This window comes from Mirounga leonina, unplaced genomic scaffold (genome assembly GCF_011800145.1).
Source record: "Mirounga leonina isolate KUSES-001 unplaced genomic scaffold, KU_Mleo_1.0 Mir_173, whole genome shotgun sequence".
Lineage (NCBI taxonomy): Eukaryota > Metazoa > Chordata > Mammalia > Carnivora > Phocidae > Mirounga > Mirounga leonina.
This window is the reverse complement of record NW_023270447.1, coordinates 30,737,817-30,758,110: the sequence shown is the minus strand read 5'-3', so window position 1 is coordinate 30,758,110 and position 20,294 is coordinate 30,737,817. Positions and strand designations below refer to the sequence as shown.

Here is a 20,294-nt window from a genome sequence, read left to right as displayed (position 1 = left end):
CTTCATAAAGAATAGGCCAGTCAAAAGTACTGACAGTTAGGAACAGGGAGTATTAAAACAAGCTCACTTGGCAATCTGACACGGTGAATATGTCTTTGCTTATCAAAGGCAGTCACGGGTTCATTTCAACAGAGTAATCATTCAGGTAAGGGAGACATGCCAAGGAGGTTTGGCATGTCTATATAATGACAGAAAAAAATTGATTTAGTTGATTCATTAAGAGAAATAATATCAACATTTGAAAAGCTTACTTCCTTGTAGACAAAAGTGGTATCTCAAATTTTGTTCTCATTTATGTATGTTCTCATTCATTCATTGAATCAGCAAATATATTTCGAGAACCTAGGGTATGAAAAGGTATGTCAAGGATCCATTTTGTTTGGTGATACTTCTCAACATGTCACAAGTGAATTTTATGAAAAGTTTCTAGGGACTTCACATCTTTTGGAATGCAGTGGTATCTGCTTCTATTTTGGGGGAAAAAAAACATGAATGACTCAAATATTTTTCCCTTTAAAATAGAGTACTGTTTCATCTAAAACTAATGATGTAATGTATGGGGATTAACATAAGAATAAAAATAAAAAATAAAAATAAATAAATAAAAAAAAATAAAATAAAATAGAGTACTGTTGGAGAAGGTGAGGCCCTAATGACCGGGCATGTGTGGGGGTTACTAGGACTCAGATGAGCACACGAGTGGCTGTGGCTGTGTTATCCCCAGCTGCCACAGTCCTCACCGGTTCTACATCTTAATTGTTTTTTCTAATTCTCATTCTGTATTGTGTCATTCATACCAAAGAAAGATAGCAAGTTAATTACAATGATAAAATTAAATAATTCCCAGAGTCACTTCAAAGTCATCTTTCTCAAACCTGAAGTTGCATTTCATTGATCAAAACTTAGATATTCCACTTTTCTGTAAACCTGAAACTGCTTTTTAAAAAAGGCTTTTAATTAAAAAAAAATAAGCAAAATGCAGTTTTATTTGAAGTCTGAAAAAGTCTTATAGGGCGCCTGGGTGGCTCAGTTGGTTAAGCGACTGCCTTCGGCTCAGGTCATGATCCTGAAGTCCCGGGATCGAGTCCCGCATCGGGCTCCCTGCTCGGCAGGGAGTCTGCTTCTCCCTCTGACCCTCCTCCCTCTCATGCTCTCTCTCTCTCATTGTCTCTCTCGCAAATAAATAAAATCTTAAAAAAAAAAAAGAGTCATATAAATTTCTCTAATATTTCAGAAGCCAACAGTAAAAAACAAAATACAGTAGTGATTACATATATGTCTATCCATGGCTTCATTGTGTTATGTAGGGAGAAGCACTTACATTGTAGCCTGAAGCAAAACACAAAATGTATTAAAGTAAACCATTTCATTTGTTTAAGTGCACAATGAAAGAATTTCAAAAGTCAAAAAGTTTTTATCTGTATTTAATTCAGGGTTTTCCCCCCATATTTTGATATACATTGTAACTAAACCAAGAGTAATATAACATTTTATTTGTCAGAAATTGTCTTCTTCCTAGTATTTTCTATGTATTTATTTATTTTAGGGAGAGAGCAAGTGGGGGTCGGGATGGGGTGGGAGGCGGGGTGTCCAGGGTGGGGCAGACGGAGAAAGAGAATCTCAAGCAGTCTCCACGCTTAGCATGGAGCCTGACGCAGGGCTCAGTCTCACAACCCTGAGGTCATGACCTGAGCTGAAATCAAGTCGGATGCTTAAATGACTGAGCCACCGATGAGCCCTCCTAATATAATTTATTTAAAGCGAATTTTGAAGGATGTCATTTTTTATATTGGGTAAGGCTAAATATTACCAAGGATTTTATTAAACATAAATTTTACAATATATTTGATAAAATAAAGGTTTTAACTTCAAATAATGTCTTTATCATAAATGATTATAAAGTGATTTTCTAAAGTATTAAGGCTTCTCAAAAACTATTTAGAAGTTTTTTTTTTTTTATTAGGAAATACAAACTACAGAGATGGAGAGCTTTTCCTCTTATTTTACAGTTGAGAAAACGGAGGCTCAGAAAAAATGAACTATTTGTTCAAAGGCCAAAAATTAACAGATGGCAGATTCTAGATTTAAATTCAAGATGATCTGATTCTAAAATTCATGCTCTTAATCATAAATGCCAAAGTGTGGCTTAGGCAGTAGTAGGGGGACCTGGGGGAGGGGGAGTCTGAGTGACATTTCAAAGACAAAATCCATAGGCAATGCTGATGGCTCAGAGAAATGAAAGTTTTGATGAGTAAGGGTTCTCTTCTAGCTGAGAAATTTAGGAAAATAGTGTTGCTACCATAAAATACCATAACAATAGAAAAATAAATAAATAAACAAGATAGGAATTTCATTTAGGGAAAAAGGTGCTGAGATTGATTGTGGCCTTGCTAAGTCAAAAGTAGCATTAAGACTTATGGGTAGGGGCGCCTGGGTGGCTCAGTCGTTAAGCGTCTGCCTTCGGCTCAGGCCATGATCCCAGGGTCCTGGGATCGAGCCCTGCTTCGGGGTCCCTGCTCAGTGGGAAGCCTGCTTCTCCCTCTCCCTCTGCCTGCTGCTTGTGTTCCTTCTCCCATTGTCTCTGTCAAATAAATAAATACAATCTTTAAAAAAAAAAAAAAAAAAAAGACTTACAGGTAGAGCTGTCCTATAAAGCATTTGAAAATACAGGACTTAGATTCTGTTGAAAGTCAGTGCTGAAAATGTAGATTCAGGATCCATCAACTAAGGGTAGTGGTTGAAACCAGAACAGTGAAACAGAATGAGAAGAGAATGAGAATCTGGAGACATGACCTAAAAACAGTAACATGATCTAAACCTCAAGGGAGGCCCCCACTTGTGGGCTTAAGGAGGGAAAAATGTGAGCCAAGAAAATAAAGAAATAAACAAATAAGTAACAAAAAGTTAAAGGAGGAGGGCGCCTGGGTGGCTCAGTTGGTTAAGCGACTGCCTTCGGCTCAGGTCATGATCCTGGAGTCCCGGGATCGAGTCCTGCATCGGGCTTCCTGCTCAGCAGGGAGTCTGCTTCTCCCTCTGATCCTCCCGCATCTCATGCTCTCTCTCTCTGTCTCATTCTCTCTCTCAAATAAATAAATAAAAAATCTTTAAAAAAAAAAAAAAAGTTAAAGGAGGACCGGGAACAACCTAGAATCATGAAAGCCAAGAAATAATAAACATGGCTAAAATTTATTGAGGACTTACCGTGGATCAAATTTGCGTTGTGTATTTCACATACATTATCTTATTTAATCTTTAGAGTAACTCAAGGAGGTAGGTCTGTAGATCTTTATTGATAGATGAAGACACAGAGGCTTTGCAAAATTAAGCCAATATGCCTGTCACTCAGCTGGCAAGTCCTAGGACAAAAACTGGAATGTGTGTTTCCAGCCTCCAGGGTCCATTTTCCAACCAGTGGTCTCTAGAGTGTACAAGGCAAACCACTGTGGTGTGGGAAGAAAATGTTAAAATTGCAATTATTATAGCTCTTCTTCTTTAAATTGCATTTTTGTGTATGTTTTACAACAAGCATCCTATATTAGTATGGTGAATGTGCATATTTTCTAAATTAATAAGTATATATTTATTGGGGCATATGCTCAGTAAATTTACTAATGTAAGGATGCAAAAAATACTGGAATCATTTCTTTATTATTATTTTTTTGAATCATTTCTTTAAACTGCTATACAAAACCACCTTTTTGTCTTGTCCCATCTTCAACAAGAAACTACATTCACTTTCTATGGCCATGCTGTCTTTTAAATGCAATACTAGTTCTAATTGAGTTAAATAAGAACTGTTTTCTTTTCAAGTTATTCCTTGGTATTTTCAGAAATTTGTGAAAGCTTTTGGGTTTAATTGGTTCTTTGTAATAGTAAAAGGAGCACAGGCTTTAGACCAGACAGATATCCGCTTTGACCTTTCTGACCATGTGACCTCAGACAAATACCTCATTTCTCAGAGCCAGGTTTGTTCATCTGTAAACTGGAGATAATATGTACCTGGCAGAGTACTGCAAAGTTTAGCAATATCGTATGAAAATAACTTAGCACTGGGCCTGGCATACAGTGGATACTTTCAGATTTTATTTATTTGAGGTGGGGGCGCACACGTGGTGAGAGGGGATGAGGAAGGGCAGAGGGAGAGGGAGAAAGAGAATCTGGAGCAGACTCTGCGCTGAGCCCAGAGCCCCATGCAGGGCTCAGTCTCACGACCCTCAGATCATGACCTGAGCCGAAATCAAGAGTCGATTGCTTAACCAACTGAGCCACCCAGGGGACCCTACAAGCAATACTTTAAAAGAACAGCAAAAAGTAATAATAGGAGCAGTTCACTGTAGAGAATATCTATAGTTCAATCATCATGTCCCCTCTAAAATCCAGTCACATATACCTTTGGCAAAGTTTTGCCTATACTGTCCTTAATTTAACCTGGGTACTTGTTTGAACATAGACAAAAAGGATTTTCCAGAAATATGGAGGCCACTGCATACAGCTGTGCAGGTTGCGGAATGCCATTTATATGAGCTACAGGCATACCTTGGATATATTGTGGGTTCAGGTCCAGACCACTGCAATAAAGCAAATATCACAATAAAGCAAGTCAGGTGAGAATTTTGGTTTCCCAGTGTAAATAAAAGTTAATGTTTACACTATACTGTAGTCTATTAAGTGTGCAATGGCATTATGCCTTAAAAAAAATACCTTAATTTTAAAATATTTTATTGCGGGGTGCTTGGGTGGCTCAGTCGGTTAGGCAGCTGCCTTTGGCTCAGGTCATGACCCAGGGTCCTGGGATCGAGCCTCGCATCGGGGTCCTGGAGTCCTGGGATCAAGCCCCGCATCAGGTTCCTCTGATGGATCTGGGCAAAATCAACTGAAAACCTTTTGGAAAGGATTCACCATCCTAGATGCTATTAAGAAACAAATAATACATTATATGTTTAGAAAAAAAGATAATAGGAAGAGAAAAACAAAGGGGGGGAATGGGAGGGGGAGATGAACCATGAGAGACTATGGACTCTGAGAAACAAACTGAGGGTTCTAGAGGGGAGAGGGGTGGGGGGATGGGTTAGCCTGGTGATGGGTATTAAAGAGGGCACGTACTTTTCATGGAGCACTGGGTGTTATATGCAAACAATGAATCATGGAACACTGGGTGTTATACGCAAACAGTGAATCATGGAACACTACATCAAAAACTAATGATGTAACGTATGGTGATTAACATAACATAATAAAATTAAATTAAAAAAAAAAGTCACCCACTTAATCTCTTTCCTTCCCAGCTTTTTGAATTTATTTTCATAGTGGGCTGATTCTAACACTAATCTTATATACATACTTTAGTAAAAATGGTAATCTTTAAAAAAAAAACATTTGTGATTCGTGGAAAGAGGTCAAAATATCAACATTAACAGGAGCTTGGAAGTTGATTGCATCCCTCATAGATGACCTTGAGGGGTTCAAGACTTCAGTGGAGGAAGTAGCTGCAGATGTGGTGGAAATAGCAAGAGAACTAGAATTAAAGTGGGCCCTGAATATATGACTGAATTGCTGTATCTCATGATAAAACTTTAAGGAGGTGATTCCTATGGATGAGCAAAGCAGGTGGTTTCTTGAGATGGAATCTACTCCTGGTGAAGATGTTGTTTGATAGCACTTTACCCACAGTAGAACTTCTTTCAGAATTGGAGTCATTCCTCTGAAACCGTTCTGCTGCTTTACCAACCATGTTTATGTACCATTTTAAGTCCTCTGTTGTCATTTTGACTCCCTTCACAGCATCAATTGACTTTGCCCAGATCCATCAGAGGAATCACTACCTATGGCAGCTATCGCCTTACAAAATGTATTACTTAACTAGTAAGACTTGAAAGTTGGAATTATTACTATGTGGTGCATGGGCTGCAGAATCAATGTTGTGTTAGCAGGCCATGAAAGCAATGTTAATGTCACTGTCCATTTCCATCAGAGCTCATGGGTAATCAGGTGCATTGTTAATGAGCAATAATATTTTGAAAGGCATCTTTTTTCTGAGCAACAGGTCTCAACAGTGGGCTTAAAATACTCAATAAACCATATTTTAAACAGATGTGCCATCATCCAGGCTTTGCTGTTCCATTTTTAGAGCATAGGCAGAGTAGATTTAGCATAGTTCTTAAGGGCCCTAGAATTTTCAGGATGGTAAATGAGCATTGGCTTCAACTTAAAGTCACCAGGTGCATTAGCTCCTATCTGAGAAAGACCTAGGTGGCATCTTCTTCCAGGACAAGACTGTTCCGTCTGTACTGAAAATCTGTTGTTTCGTGTAAGCTACAGCATTAATTATCTTACCTAAATAACTTGCTAGGTAACTTGCTGCAGCTTCTCCCTCAGCACTTGCTGCTTCACCTTTGCACTTCCATGTTACGAGAAGGCTTCTTTCCTTAAGCCCCATGAACTTACCTCTGCTAGCTTCAGACTTTCCTTCTGCAGCTTCCTCACCTCTCTCAGCCTTCCTAGAATTGAAGACAGTTAGGGCCTTGCTCTGGTTTAGGCTTTGGCTTTGGCTTAACGGAGTGTTGTAGCTGGTTTGATCTTCTCTCCATAACTTTCTCCGTATCAGCAACTAGCCCATTTCACTTTCAGTTTCTTATCATTGACGTGTCCCTGGAGTAGCACTTTTAATTTCCTTCAAGAACTTCAAGGTATGCCTTGATAAGAGTAATGGCTCCCCCTATTCTTGAACAGAGCAGTATCCCTAGAAATATCCTGGCAAAGACATAGAGGGCCAAAGATACGGCATCCTCAACAGAATTAAAAGAGACGAATGCCACTGCCCACTCTTGCATTGGTTGGTGTGTTAAATGCTTGTCTGCTTATTTGATGTTCTTCGCAGATCTGTACTCCCGACTTGGTGGTATTCTTGGCTTGTGCCAATCAGAGGCTCAAAGAAAGATTACTGAAGCGCGCAGAGCAACAGGGACGGCCTGACGACAATCTGAAAGCTACCCAAAGGAGACTAATGAACTTCAAGCAGAATGCTGCTCCATTGGTCAAATACTTCCAGGAAAAGGGGCTCATCATGACAGTAAGTTAGCTATACTTTTACATGTCCAGTATAAGAACAATCTTTCAGATTTCTAATTCACCTGTTCTCATTTAGAAACCCTCTTTACTTTAAAAAAAAAAAAAAAAGATGGCTTTTCTTGGGTTTTAGATCCAATGGGAAAAAAATTGATAATTTTTACCTGCTTTGCCTTGATTAAGTCATTATGATAAAAATACTTTCAGTTTAGTTTAATTTTATAAAAAATGATAAATTTTAACCTTGGCTAGAATTCTATAGTCCCCCCCCCCCAAAAAAAGTATTTTTAAATAATTAGTTGGATAATCTTTAGTACTTGCCCAGTTTCTCAACTCTTCTGTCTTTGGAAACCTAATAAAATTGATAGGCTTAAAAACACATAGTTGATAGAGTGTGCTATTAGACTTACATTATAAGTCCGGTTTTATCACAAAGTACCACGTAAAGAAATGAGATCCTGATGGCACAAAAAAGTTTCCTAAGGGTTTGACTTGCTTAAAGAAGTAATAGTGTCTGAAAATGGAAGGCATTGATCTTTCTGCTCCATTAACACAATGCTAGTATTTTCATAATTTGTTTTATGGTTAATGATACTCAATGTACCAACGAAAGATGAGACTGAATCATTATTTAATACAGTTATTAGAATACAGGAAGTTAGAGGTGAAGATTCAGCTAAATTATGATCCCATAACATCAAAAATTCAAGTATTAGAGGAGACAAAGGAATCACTGACCATCTGATGAAAACATTTTATGGAGGAAGACACCAACATCAGAGTAACTCCATGATAGCAGGATGGTGGCAGAGCTCAGCAGAACCTTCCCCCCAGCCCTTGGGTTTTTCTCACCAGACCAGAGAGTCTTGTCTAGTGAGGTTACAATGCCTGGTAGACAATCTGATGAAAATAATTCATGCCTTTCTTAATAAAATTCACATAAGATTTTTTTTTTTTACAAATTTTAGGTAAATCTACTGAAGCTCATCCACAGAGCCCCTATGACCTAGCAATTACTGGGTAAAAAAATCTCTTCATTAGACTAAGATGCCCTTAGATCTGAGACAGTCACGACACTTGAATAATAATCTCTCTGCAGTCTTTTTAGCACTCTAAAGAAATATTTATTCGAATTTGCTCTTTGAGTCAAAGTTGTCATGTCAGAGAATTGTAAATCTGATCTGAAAATTGTTCACAGTGCCACAGTTCATTTTATGGTCTAAAAGAGACATTGAAAATAGGAAAGATTCAAGAAAGTCAGGGTTGATGTTTCTCTGGCTAATTTTGTTGGGATTGTTCCCTGTTTGTCTTGCAAATTACCAATGCTTCTGCACTGTGTCATGAAAAAAGAAATTTACCCTACAGACGAAACTGCCAACTGCAAAGTGCAGAGCCAGAGTTTTAATTGATGTTTGCAAGGCTTAAAGGTATTGCCAGAGTGTCTCTGATTACTCCCTGCCTGTCACGTTCGTCATCACAAGCAGAGCAGATTTCCCAAATGAATGCAGAGTGGGGATTGTTAATTTACTAATATTTTGCATGGAGGTGAAATGCCATTGCCTGTAATTGAGGGAGTCAATAACAATGTGGATGACAGCCTGTAACCTCACTGCTAAAACCAAATAAGCTTTAGGATAAACACCCCTTATTACTGGGAGACTTGCCTTGGAAAGTCACCTTTTGAAAAGTGGTGAACACAAACACAGGCTAGGCTCTGGGGAATAGAATTAGAAAATTTTGTCCATCAAAGGAGCAAATACTGCATCCTGAATCACATGTACTCCTTCAGAACGTGGATCATAGTTCGATTTTGGAATTAAAATATATCCGATAGCATTTCTGCTTTTAAAGACGAGTTAAATAATAAAACGATCATCCTTATTAATCACAAAACATATTAAGATTTTAATTTAAAAACTGGGAGTTAACAGATCAAACCCCTCTGTAGTTTTTTTCTGTTGCTTCTCCCTGCCCCTCTTAATTGATTCATTTATTCATTTAGTAAATATTTATTGAGGATCCCTGGGTGCCAGACATTCTCCTAGGTGCTAGGGATGCAAATCTAAATAAGCAAAAGGTAAGGATCTTTATTTTATTCCCTTACATATTACAAATTCCTAGAACAGTACCTGCCTGGTACATAGTGTGCTCCCGGTAAATGAATAAAGCTTACAGTCTATGGGGAGAGAGATACTAAACAAGGAGTTATTAAAGGTGGTAACTGTCGCAAAGGAGAATGTACAAGGCATCCTCACATATGTCATGCACTGTGTTAGGAATGGACTAGAACAGACTCTTCTCACCCACAAGTAAGATTAGTCATTTATCTTGGTGTGAGGTTCTTAAAGACCACGGAGACCACATCCCTCTTCAGTCCAGTTGAGAAACTTCATCTTGGTGCTTCTCTTCCCTAGGGCTTTGGAGTCTGAAACTCTCACTTGAAATCTTATGCTCCAATGCCATTTAATAAATTCATGATGCTCTGGGACTTGGTCTCCATCTATAAATTGGAGATGACGTTACCTACCACATAATGTTGTTGTACGGGTGAAATGAGAGAATGTGTGTTACACGGCAGACAGTAGCAATGCAGAGGCCATGTTTAGGGTGCACCATGCAGCCCCACTGCCTGGCTCAGATTCCAGCTGCGCCACCTACCGCCTGCATCACCCCCTGCGGGCCACTCATCTCTGTGACTCAGCTGCCTGACCTGGGAAATGGGTATAATCATCCATCCTACCTCAGTGTAATTATAAGGAGTACATGGATACCATAACAATGCCTGGAATGTTGTAAGGCCAATTTAAGTGATTGATATTGTTTTATAATTCTTGTGTTTCTTTCTGTCTCTTCCCTTCCCCTCCCAACCCATCTTTTGGAACCTACAATTACCACTAACAATTCCGTGCTCTCTGAGGGCTCACTGTTGCCTTTTCTCACATAGATTATTGAGGAAATCCAAAATGAAGAATCTAGGTTTTAAAAACTTCATGCCAAATTCATTTTTTCTTTAAAAATGTCTGTTATCAATTTTTAAATTGTCCCAGTGTTTTTTCTTAACTTCTGTATTGGTTATCTAATCAAGCCATAAAATGGCTGCGTCTGAATACTGTGATTGGATTGCAGCAAACATCAACTCATTTTTTTTTCTTTTTTACTTCATCATTCACTCTACCTATTGGCAGATTTGACTCAAGAACGAACCCAGTGTGACTGAAGAGAAAACCTAATCAAAATAGCCAGGAAAATATGCTGTTATCTGAATACTGTATCTTATTGACATGATTCCCATGACATGGACCTTTTCATTTTTATTCCTTTATTATACTTATCCATATCCAGCCATCTGTGCATGAATTAAATGCTATGAAATCACAAGGCTAGGATATTAGGGACTTCATAGAATCTTCTCAGACAAGTTTATATGTTGTTTTTTAACTTACAATAGGGTCGGATGTAATTGCTCATCATGTCTTTTACAGTTTTGTGCTTCTAGTTAAGTTAGGTGCTGTGAGTTCCCCAAGTTTGTCAAGAGTTTTGTTTTGAAGTTTGTTTGAGTATTACTGGGACCAAGAAAGCTGCTTAGTTAGTCTTACAGAGTAAGCTCTGTTTCGTGACATTTTGAAGTACTGGGACTTGATGAAACTATAGAACTCTTGAACTATCATTGCCCTTCTATAGGATCTTCAAAAGTCTCAGTAATATATATGTGTGTGTGTGTGTGTGTGTAATGGTAATTTTTTATCTTTATTTTTAAAGCTTAAAGAAACCCCTAGTCTGTTTTAATCATCCTCCCTAAGTTGGATGAAACTTATTGAAGAAATGGTATTAGTTAAGACAGGTCAAGCTTAAGTAAATTTGATGAACTATTTTAAAAAATACACACAGTTTTGTTCATTGTTTTAAGAAAAAGGTATTCTAAAATGATTGAAAAATAATAGGGTAAGATGTAATGTTTATATTGTTATTTTCCAAAATGTACTGTGCTGTTGATCCAGCCAAGAAAACATGCCACTCACCAGGGAAAGGGTTACACACTTGTGTGCATGGAATAAATGCTACTCAATATAGATAATAATCATTACCACTGTTTGAAAGGCATATTTTTAGCACACACACAAAATATTAGGGATGACATGGTTACAAATAAAGTCTCTAAATAAATCTATTTGGCTTTAAGCAAAGCTCCCAATATTTGCCTTGTTTTTCTCATTTTGCAGTGGAGTAGGGAATACTTCATCACAGACTGGCTTCAGTGCTGGGGAACTGGCAGAGAGAACACATCCTTGTCAAAACCACAGTATTGTTAATTCACCAGATACTATCCCTGAGCCCCCCAGATAACCTCTTATGCCCTTATATCACTTCCTTCAAATTTGAGAATACCCATATTATATATTTCAAATTCACCACTGAAACTGTGTAGTTCCCATCCCACCAGACACTCGTAGCCGAAGGGAAAATAAATAGAAATAGTAAAAGTTAATTTAGACAGAACTGAATAATTATTTGTCGATTAACTTAGTTTCATAGGAATCAACACTAACATTTAAACACAAGTACACTTACCTCTAAACTGCGAGTGCATAACCATTCGTTAATTATCACAGTTTCCACTAACATCACCGCACGGGGTGGGTGGAAAAGAAATCTAAACCGCACAAACCCTCAGCAGGTTTAGCAACTCACCTAAACATAAGAAAGACAATGAAGATACTTTATAACAATTTACCTAAACAAATCCATTCTCCTAAAATTATACTCAGAGGAAAATTCTGTCATTGCTTCTCAGTACTTGAGGTTGATGAATTTGTAAATAGGTAACATAATGAAGCTGTATTTCCTTTAAATAGCGTCACTTATTCTATCCTGTTTAAATATTCATTGTCATGTAACGAAAAGGCCCGTTAATTCCTTTTGGGTGGGTTTAGTAAGACAGAATATAGTCAAGGAGTAGTGTTCAAAGGTTAATAAGAAAGGCTATAGTTGTATTCTGGCACATACTTACTTGGGTGAAAATGGTGAATATATGTGCTGGATATATGGCCCTCTGAATTGTTTTAAATTCAATTTAAAAAAACTGAGTAGACAGTGCCTTCTGGCATGAAACCTGATACTGTTAGAACTTCAATGTGAAGAGCCCAGAGGAAACATGAGAAATACCCATTTGACTTGAATACAGGGCAGCTTATAAGGAGTCACACTGTGTGGGCAACAAGCATTTATAGACCCCTACTGCGTGCAGACGCAGCAAGAGAGAGCTGCCCTAGAGAAACTACTGTCGCTTCTTTTAGGAGAGTAGCATCTCTGTGGATTTTTTTGAATGGGTATTTAGATTTTTTTAAATTAGCATATAATGTATTATTGGTTTCAGAGGTACAGGTCTGTGATTCATCAGTCTTATATAATACTCAGTGCTCATTTCATCACATGCCCTCCTTAATGCCCATCACCCAGTTACTTCATCCCTCCACCCCCACCCCTCCAGCAACCCTAAGTTTGTTACCTATGATAAAGAGCTTCTTATGGTCTGTCTCCCTCTCTGATTTCATCTTCTTTTATTTTTTCCTCTCTTCCCCTATGATCTTCTATTTTGTTTCTTAAATTCCACATATGAGTGAGATCATATGATAATTGTCTTTCTCTGATTGACTTATTTCGCTTAGCATAATACCTTCTAGTTCCATCCACGTCGTTGCAAATGGCATGATTTTTTTTTTTTATTGACACATAATGTATTATTTGTTTCAGGGGTACAGGTCTGTGGTTCATCAGTCTTCACAATTCACAGTGCTCACCATAGCACATACCCTCCCCAATGTCCATCATCCAACCACCCCATCCTTCCCACCCCCCTCCACTCCAGCAACCCTCAGTTTGTTTCCTGAGATTAAGAGTCTCTTATGGTTTGTCTCTCTCTGGTTTCATCTTGTTTCATTTTTCCCTCCCTTCTCCTATGATCCTCTGTCTTTTTTCTCAAATTCCTCGTATCAGTGAGATCATATGATAATTGCTTTTCTCTGATTGACTTATTTTGCTTAGCATAATACCTTCTAGTTCCATCCACATCGTTGCAAATGGCAAGATTTCATTTTTTAATGGCTGAGTAGTATTCCATTGTATATATATATATGCCACATCTTTCTTTATAGTTTCATCTGTCAATGGACATCTGGGCTCTTCCCATAGTTTGGCTATTGTGGACATTGCTGCTATAAATATTGGGGTGCAGGAGCCCTTCAGATCGCTGCATTTGTATCTTTGGGGTAAATACCCAGTAGTGCAATTGCTGGGTCATAGGGTAGCTCTATTTTCAACTTTTTGAGGAACCTCCACACTGTTTTCCAGAGGGGCTGCACCAGCTTGCATTCCCACCAACAGTGCAGGAGGGTTCCCCTTTCTCCACATCCTTGCCAACAGATGTCATTTCCTGACTTGTTAATTTTAGCCATTCTGACTGGTGTAAAGTGTATCTCATTGTGGTTTTGATTTGTATTTCCCTGATGCCAAGTGATGTTGAGCACTTTTTCATGTGTCTGTTGGCCATTTGGATGTCTTCTTTGGAGAAATGTCTGTTCATGTCTTCTGCCCATTTCTTGATTGGATTCTTTGTTCTTTGGGTGTTGAGTTTGATAAGTTCTTTATAGATTTTGGATACTAGTCCTTTATCTGATATGTCATTTGCAAATATCTTCTCCCATTCTTTTTTTTTTTGAAGATTTTATTTATTTATTTGTCAGAGAGAGAGAGAGAGCAAGTGAGCACAAGCAGGGGGGCAGCAGGCCTCCTCCTGAGCAAGGAGCCTGACACAGGACTCGATCCCAGGACCCTGGGACCATGACCTGAGCTGAAGGCAGACACTTAACCTACTGAGCCACCCAAGCGTTCCAATATCTTGTCCCATTCTCTTGGTTGTCTTTTGGTTTTGTTGACTATTTCCTTTACTGTGCAAAAGCTTTTTATCTTGATAAAGTCCCAATAGTTCATTTTTGCCCGTGTTTCCTTGCCTTTGGTGATGTGTCTAGCAAGAAGTTGCTGCAGCCAAGGTTGAAGAGGTTGCTGCCTGTGTTCTCCTCTAGGATTATGATGGATTCCTATCTCACATTGAGGTCTTTCATCCATTTTGAGTCTACTTTTGTGTGTGGTGTAAGGAAATGGTCCAGTTTCATTCTTCTGCATGTGGCTGTCCAATTTTCCTAACACCATTTGTTGAGGAGACTGTCCTTTTTCCATTGGATATTCCTTCCTTCTTTGTTGAAGATTAGTTGACCGTAGAGTTGAGGGCACATTTCTGGGTTCTTTGTTCTGTTCCATTGATCTATGTGTCTGTTTTAATGCCAGTACCATACTATCTTGATGATTACAGCTTTGTAATAGAGCTTGAAGTCCAGAATTGTGATGCCACCAGTTTTGGTTTGCTTTTTCAACATTTCTTTGGCTATTTGGGGTCTTTTCTTGTTCCATACAAATTTTAGGATTATTTGTTCCAGCTCTGTTAAAAAAGTTGATGTATTTTGATAGGGATTGCATTGAATATGTAGATTGCTCTAGGTGGCATAGACATTTTAACAATATTTGTTCTTCCAATAATGAGCATGGGATGTTTTTCCATTTCTTTGTGTCTTCCTCAGTTTCTTTAATGAGTGTTCTATAGTTTTTTAAGTACAGATCCTTTGCCTCTTTGTTTAGGTTTATTCTTAGGTGTCTTATGCTTTTGGGTGCAATTGTAAATAGGATTGACTCCTTAATCTCTCTTTCTTCTGTCTCATTGTTAGTGTGAAGGAATGCAACTGATTTCTGTGCATTGATTTTATATCCTGCCACATTGCTGAATTCCTGTATGAATTCTAGTAATTTTGGGTGGAGTCTTTTGGGTTTTCCTCATAGAATAACATGTCATCTGCAAAGAGTGAGCATTTGACTTATTCTTTACCAATTCGGATGCCTTTTATTTCTTTTTATTGTCTGATTGCTGAGGCTAGGACTTCTAGTACTATATTGAGCAGCAGTGGTGTTAGTGGACATCCCTGCTGTGTTCCTGATCTTAGGGGAAAGGCTCTCAGTTTTTCCCCATAGAGAATGATATTCGCTGTGGGCTTTTTATATATATGGCTTTTGTGATATGGAGATATGTTCCCTTTATCCCTACACTGTGAAGAGTTTTAATCAAGAAAGAATGCTGTACTTTATCAAATGCTTTTTCTGCAGCTATCAAGAAGATCATATGGTTCTTGTCCTTTCTTTTATTTATGTAATGTATCACATTGATTTATTTGCAGACGTTGAACCACCCTTGCAGCCCAGGAATAAATCCCACTTGGTCGTGTTAAATAATCCTTTTAATGTACTGTTGGGTCTTATTGTCTAGTATTTTGGTGAGAATTTTTGCATCCATGTTCATCAGGGATATTGGTCTGTAATTCTCCTTTTTGGTGGGGTCTTTGTCTGGTTTGGGGATCAAGGTAATGCTGGCCTCATAGAAAGAGTTTGGAAGTTTTCCTTCCATTTCTATTTTTTTGAAATAGCTTCAGAAGAATAAATATTAATTCTTCTTTAAATATTTGGTAAAGGGACACCTGGGTGTCTCAGTCATTAAGTGTCTGCCTTTGGCTCAGGTCGTGATCCCAGGGTCCTGGGATCAAGCCCCACACCAGGCTCCCTGCTCCTCAGGAAGCCTGCTTCTCCCTCTCCCACTTCCCCTGCTTGTGTTCCCTCTCTCACTGTCTCTCTCTCTCCCTGTCAAATAAATAAATAAAAATCTTTAAAAAATAATAATAAAAAAAAATGTTTGGTAGAATTCCCCTGGGAAGCCATCCAGCCCTGGGTTCTTGTTTGTTGGGAGATTTTTGATTATTGCTTCAATTTCCTTACTGGTTATGGGTCTGTTCAGGTTTTCTGTTTCTTCCTGTTTCAGTTTTGGTAGTCTATACGTCTCTAGGAATGCATGCATTTCTTCCATATTGCCTAATTTGTTGGCGTATCATTGCTCATAATATGTTCTTATAATTGTTTGTATTTCTTCGGTGTTGGTTGTGATCTCTCCTCTTTCATTCATGATTTTATTTATTTGGGTCCTTTCTCTTTTCTTTTTGGTAAGTCTGGCCAGGGGTTTATCAATCTTATTAATTCTTTTGAAGAACCAGCTCCTAGTTTCATTGATCTGTTCTACTGTTCTTTTGGTTTCTGTTTCATTGATTTCTGCTCTAATCTTTATTATTTCTTTTCTTCTGCTGGGTTTAGGCTTTATTTGCTGTTCTTTTTCCAGCTCCTTTAGGTGTAAGTTTAGGTTGTGTATTTGAGACCTTTCTTGTTTCTTGAGAAATGCTAGTATTGCTATATATTTCCCTTTGGGGATCACCTTTGCTGCAACCCAAAGATTTTGAACAGTTGTATTTTCATTTTCATTTGTTTCCATGAATATTTTAAATTCTTCTCTAATTTCCTGGTTGGCCCATTCATTCTTTAATAGGATGCTCTTTAGCCTCTGTGTGTGTTTGAGTTCTTTCCAAATTTCTTCTTGTGTTTAAGTTCCAGTTTCAAAGCATTGTGGTCCAAAAATATGCAGGGAATGACCCCAGTCTTTTGGTACCAGTTGAGACCTGATCTGTGACCCAGTATGTGAACTATTCTGGAGAATATTCCATGTGCACTAGAGAAGAATGTGTATTCTGTTGCTCAAGGATGGAATGTTCTGAATATATCTGTGAAGTCCATCTGGTCCAGTGTGTCATTCAAAGCCCTTATTTCCTTGTTGATCTTCTACTTAGACGATCTGTCCACTGCAGTGACTGTTACTTTATATAGTCCCTGTTCCTTTCTGGTCTATGTTATTTTACTCTCTCTTTGCTTAAAGGACCCCTTTCAATATTTCTTGTAGGGCTAGTTTTGTGATTACAAATTCTTTTAGTTTTTGTTTATCTTGGAAGTTTTTTATCTCTCCTTCTATTCTGAATGACATCTTAGCTGGATAAAGTATTTTTGGCTGAATAGTTTTCTCATTTAGCACCCTGAATATATCATGCCAGTTCTTTCTGGTTTGCTAGGTCTCTGTGGATAGGTCTGTTGCCAATCTAATGTTTCTACCCTTGTAAGTTACAGATCCCTTGTCCCGAGTGGCTTTCAGGATTTTCTATTTGTCTGTGAGATTTGCAAGTTTCACTATTGTATGTCGGGATGTTGACCTATTGTCAGTGATTTTGAGGGGGGTTCTCTGTGCCTCCTGGATTTTGATGCCTGTTTCGTTCCCGAGATTAGGGAAGTTCTCCACTATAATTTGCTCCAATATACCTTCTGCACCTCTCTCTCTTTCCTCTTCTTCTGGGATCCCAATTATTCTAATATTGTTTCGCTTTATGGTATCACTTATCTCTCACATTCTCCCCTCATGATCCAGTAATTTTTTATCTCTCTTTTTCTCAGCTTCTTTATTCTCCATCATTTGGTCTTCTATATCACTAATTCTCTCTTTTGCCTCATTTATCCTAGCAGTTAGAGCCTCCATTTTTTATTGCATCTCATTAATAGCCTTTTTTATTTCAACTTGGTTAAATTTTAGTTCTTTTGTTTCTCCAGAAAGGGATTCTCTAGTGTCTTCTATGCTTTTTTCAAGCCCAGCTAGTATCTATATAATCATTATTCTGAACTCTAGTTCAGACATCTTAATTATGTGCATACTGATTAGGTCCCTGGCAGTCAGTACTGCCTCTTGTTCTCTTTTTTGAGGTGAGTTTTTTCGTGTTGTCATTCTTACAGAAAGTGGTCACTTTTCTATTTGTAGAGTTGCAGCTATTCTTTTCTTAGATCTCCAGTTGAGTTTACAGGTGTTCAGAATGACTTTACAGCTATCTAGCTGAATTCCTGGGACCAGATGAAATTAAGGTCTCCTACTCCTCTGCCATCTTGGACTCCTCTAGTAGTACACATTTAATTTACCTATTAGCATAGATCTTAGTAATCCTGGCTTTAAAATATCCAGAACTAAATTAAAAAGTGAATCTGATTACTTTCATTATTTTTTTTAATTTTATTCATTTTTTAAAAGATTTTATTTATTTATTTGACACAGAGAGAAAGTAAGAGAGCACAAGCAGGGGGAGCTGCAGAGGGAGAAGGAGAAGCAGACTCCCTGCTGAGCAGGGAGCCCAATGCAGAGCTCAATGCTGGGACCCTGAAATCATGACCTGAGAGGAAGGCAGACGCTTGACCGACTGCCCCACCCAGGCGCCCCATATTTTTTTTAAAAGATTTATTTATGCATTTGAGGCAGGAGAAGCATGCTCAAGCTGGGGGGAGGGGCAAAGGGAGAGGGAGAATCCCAAGCCCACTCTGCACTGACATGGGGCTCAATCCCACAACCCTGAGATCATGACCCGAGCCGAAATCAAGAGTCCGATACCCGACCGACTGAGCCACCCAGATGCCCTCTGATTACTGTCATTACTGCGGGCTCTCAAAACTAAAATACATGCTATGATACCAGTTTCCTTCTCTGATCTTTTGTATAGAAAGGAAAGTAAAAGCACTGAGAGATAAAGCTATTTGCTCACAAAGTACAACCCACAGGTAGCAAAGCAGCATCTGCTGTTCTGGGAGCAAATTAGGCTGCTTCAGAATCGGCCTCAGAACAATGGGGGCAAACAAGCAGATACGGAATCTGCAGCGGCTTCTGTCATTCCATCTCCATAATAAGCAAGCATCAACTCACAACTTCTCCACACCCAAAGGTTGGTCAGTATCAGTGCTGTTCACACTCTGCAGACAGAGAGCAAACCAAATTACTCAGTGAAAGCCTCTCCTCTCAAAGTGGGAAATTGATGCCGATCATATGACAGATCCATTGTTGGCACCTGATGATAAGAGTGCCCACACCAGTAAAGGCAGTATTCTCATTGTGATGTTTCATGTAGGTGTTTACAGGAAAAATGAGGATGAACCTAAAGAGTGAACATGCTTCCTTCTCCAAAAGAATGTAAAATATTTTTCTGTTGATTGTATTATTTCAGACATCCATGAAATAGAGTCCAAAAAGCCCCAGTGCACGACTTATAAATCATCTTAAGTAGGGCCTGACATGATAACCATGAACTAAGTGATGTGGGAGAAATCAAGATAATATTCAAGTGAACACATCTGAAAGATTCACATGAAGAAAATTCCAATTCCAAGAACTATGATGGACAAGTCTATCTAAGAATATTTTAGTTAAGGCTTGTGCTGTTTCTATGGGACTGCTTTCATGACAGTTTGTCTTTATTTGCAATTTTTGTTTAGTAAAATGAAACTCAGAGATAGTTGCTAGCTGAATATCATGTCATACTAACAGCTTCCTGTAAACTCTTGTTTCACCCTTACAGTTCCTGACAGGAAAATGTACAGTACTTGCATACACATTTTCAGCTGGTCATGTTTCCAGGAGATGCTGTGGTCAGAAAAATACTTGTGACAATAGTATCAATGAACATTCCACACTTCTAGAATTAGGTCTTGATTTACTTTAATATGTTATACTGAGACTTATTGGGACATTGAGTAAGAAAATCATATTTTTGGTAAAGTTCTTAGACTAATTTTTTTTTTATTTAAGACTAAACTAGTTGGAATCGATCAATATCTTTAAAGAGAGATGGCAGTGTAGTTAAATTAAGTGACTGAAGAGGACGAAGAGGAAAAAGGAGGAGTATGGGGGGGGGGGAAGAAAAGAAGGGACAACAAAAGAAAAGGAAAAGGACAGGCGTGAGAAACTTGCCAGTCAGGAAAAGACAAAAAAATATTATGAATAGATGGGGTCTTAAAAACAATGGCTAATAATTTTTGAGTGCTAAATATAAGCTTGGTACTACTCAAAGTGCTTCACATGTTTGAGGTCATCCATCTTCACTAACTCTCCATGAGGCAGACACAGGCATACTTCGTTTTATTGCGCTTCACAGATACTGTGTTTTCTACAACTTGAAGGTTTGTGGCAACCGTGCATCAAGCAAATTTATCGGTGCCATCTTTCCAACAGCATTTGCTTACTTTGTGTCTCTGTGTCACATTTTGGTGATTCTCGCAATACTACAAATATTTTCGTTATTATTTGTCACGGTGATCTGTGATGTTACGACTCACTAAAAGCTCATATGATGGTTAACATTTTTTACCAGTGAAGTATTTTTAATTAAGGTATGTAGATTGTTTTTTAGACATAATGCTATTGCCTCCTTATTAGACTGCTGTTAGTGTAAACA

The 20,294-nt window shown here is 38.3% G+C and overlaps 1 protein-coding gene across 1 annotated transcript in view; it reads left to right on the top strand.

Annotated features, from left to right (window-relative positions):
* AK5 (adenylate kinase 5) overlaps nt 1-20,294 on the top strand; it is a 239,683-nt gene that overhangs the window by 49,596 nt on the left and 169,793 nt on the right. The window contains exon 6 of the mRNA XM_035018241.1: nt 6,878-7,069. Coding sequence (XP_034874132.1) covers nt 6,878-7,069 — 192 coding nt within the window. The remainder of the gene's footprint in view (nt 1-6,877; nt 7,070-20,294) is intronic.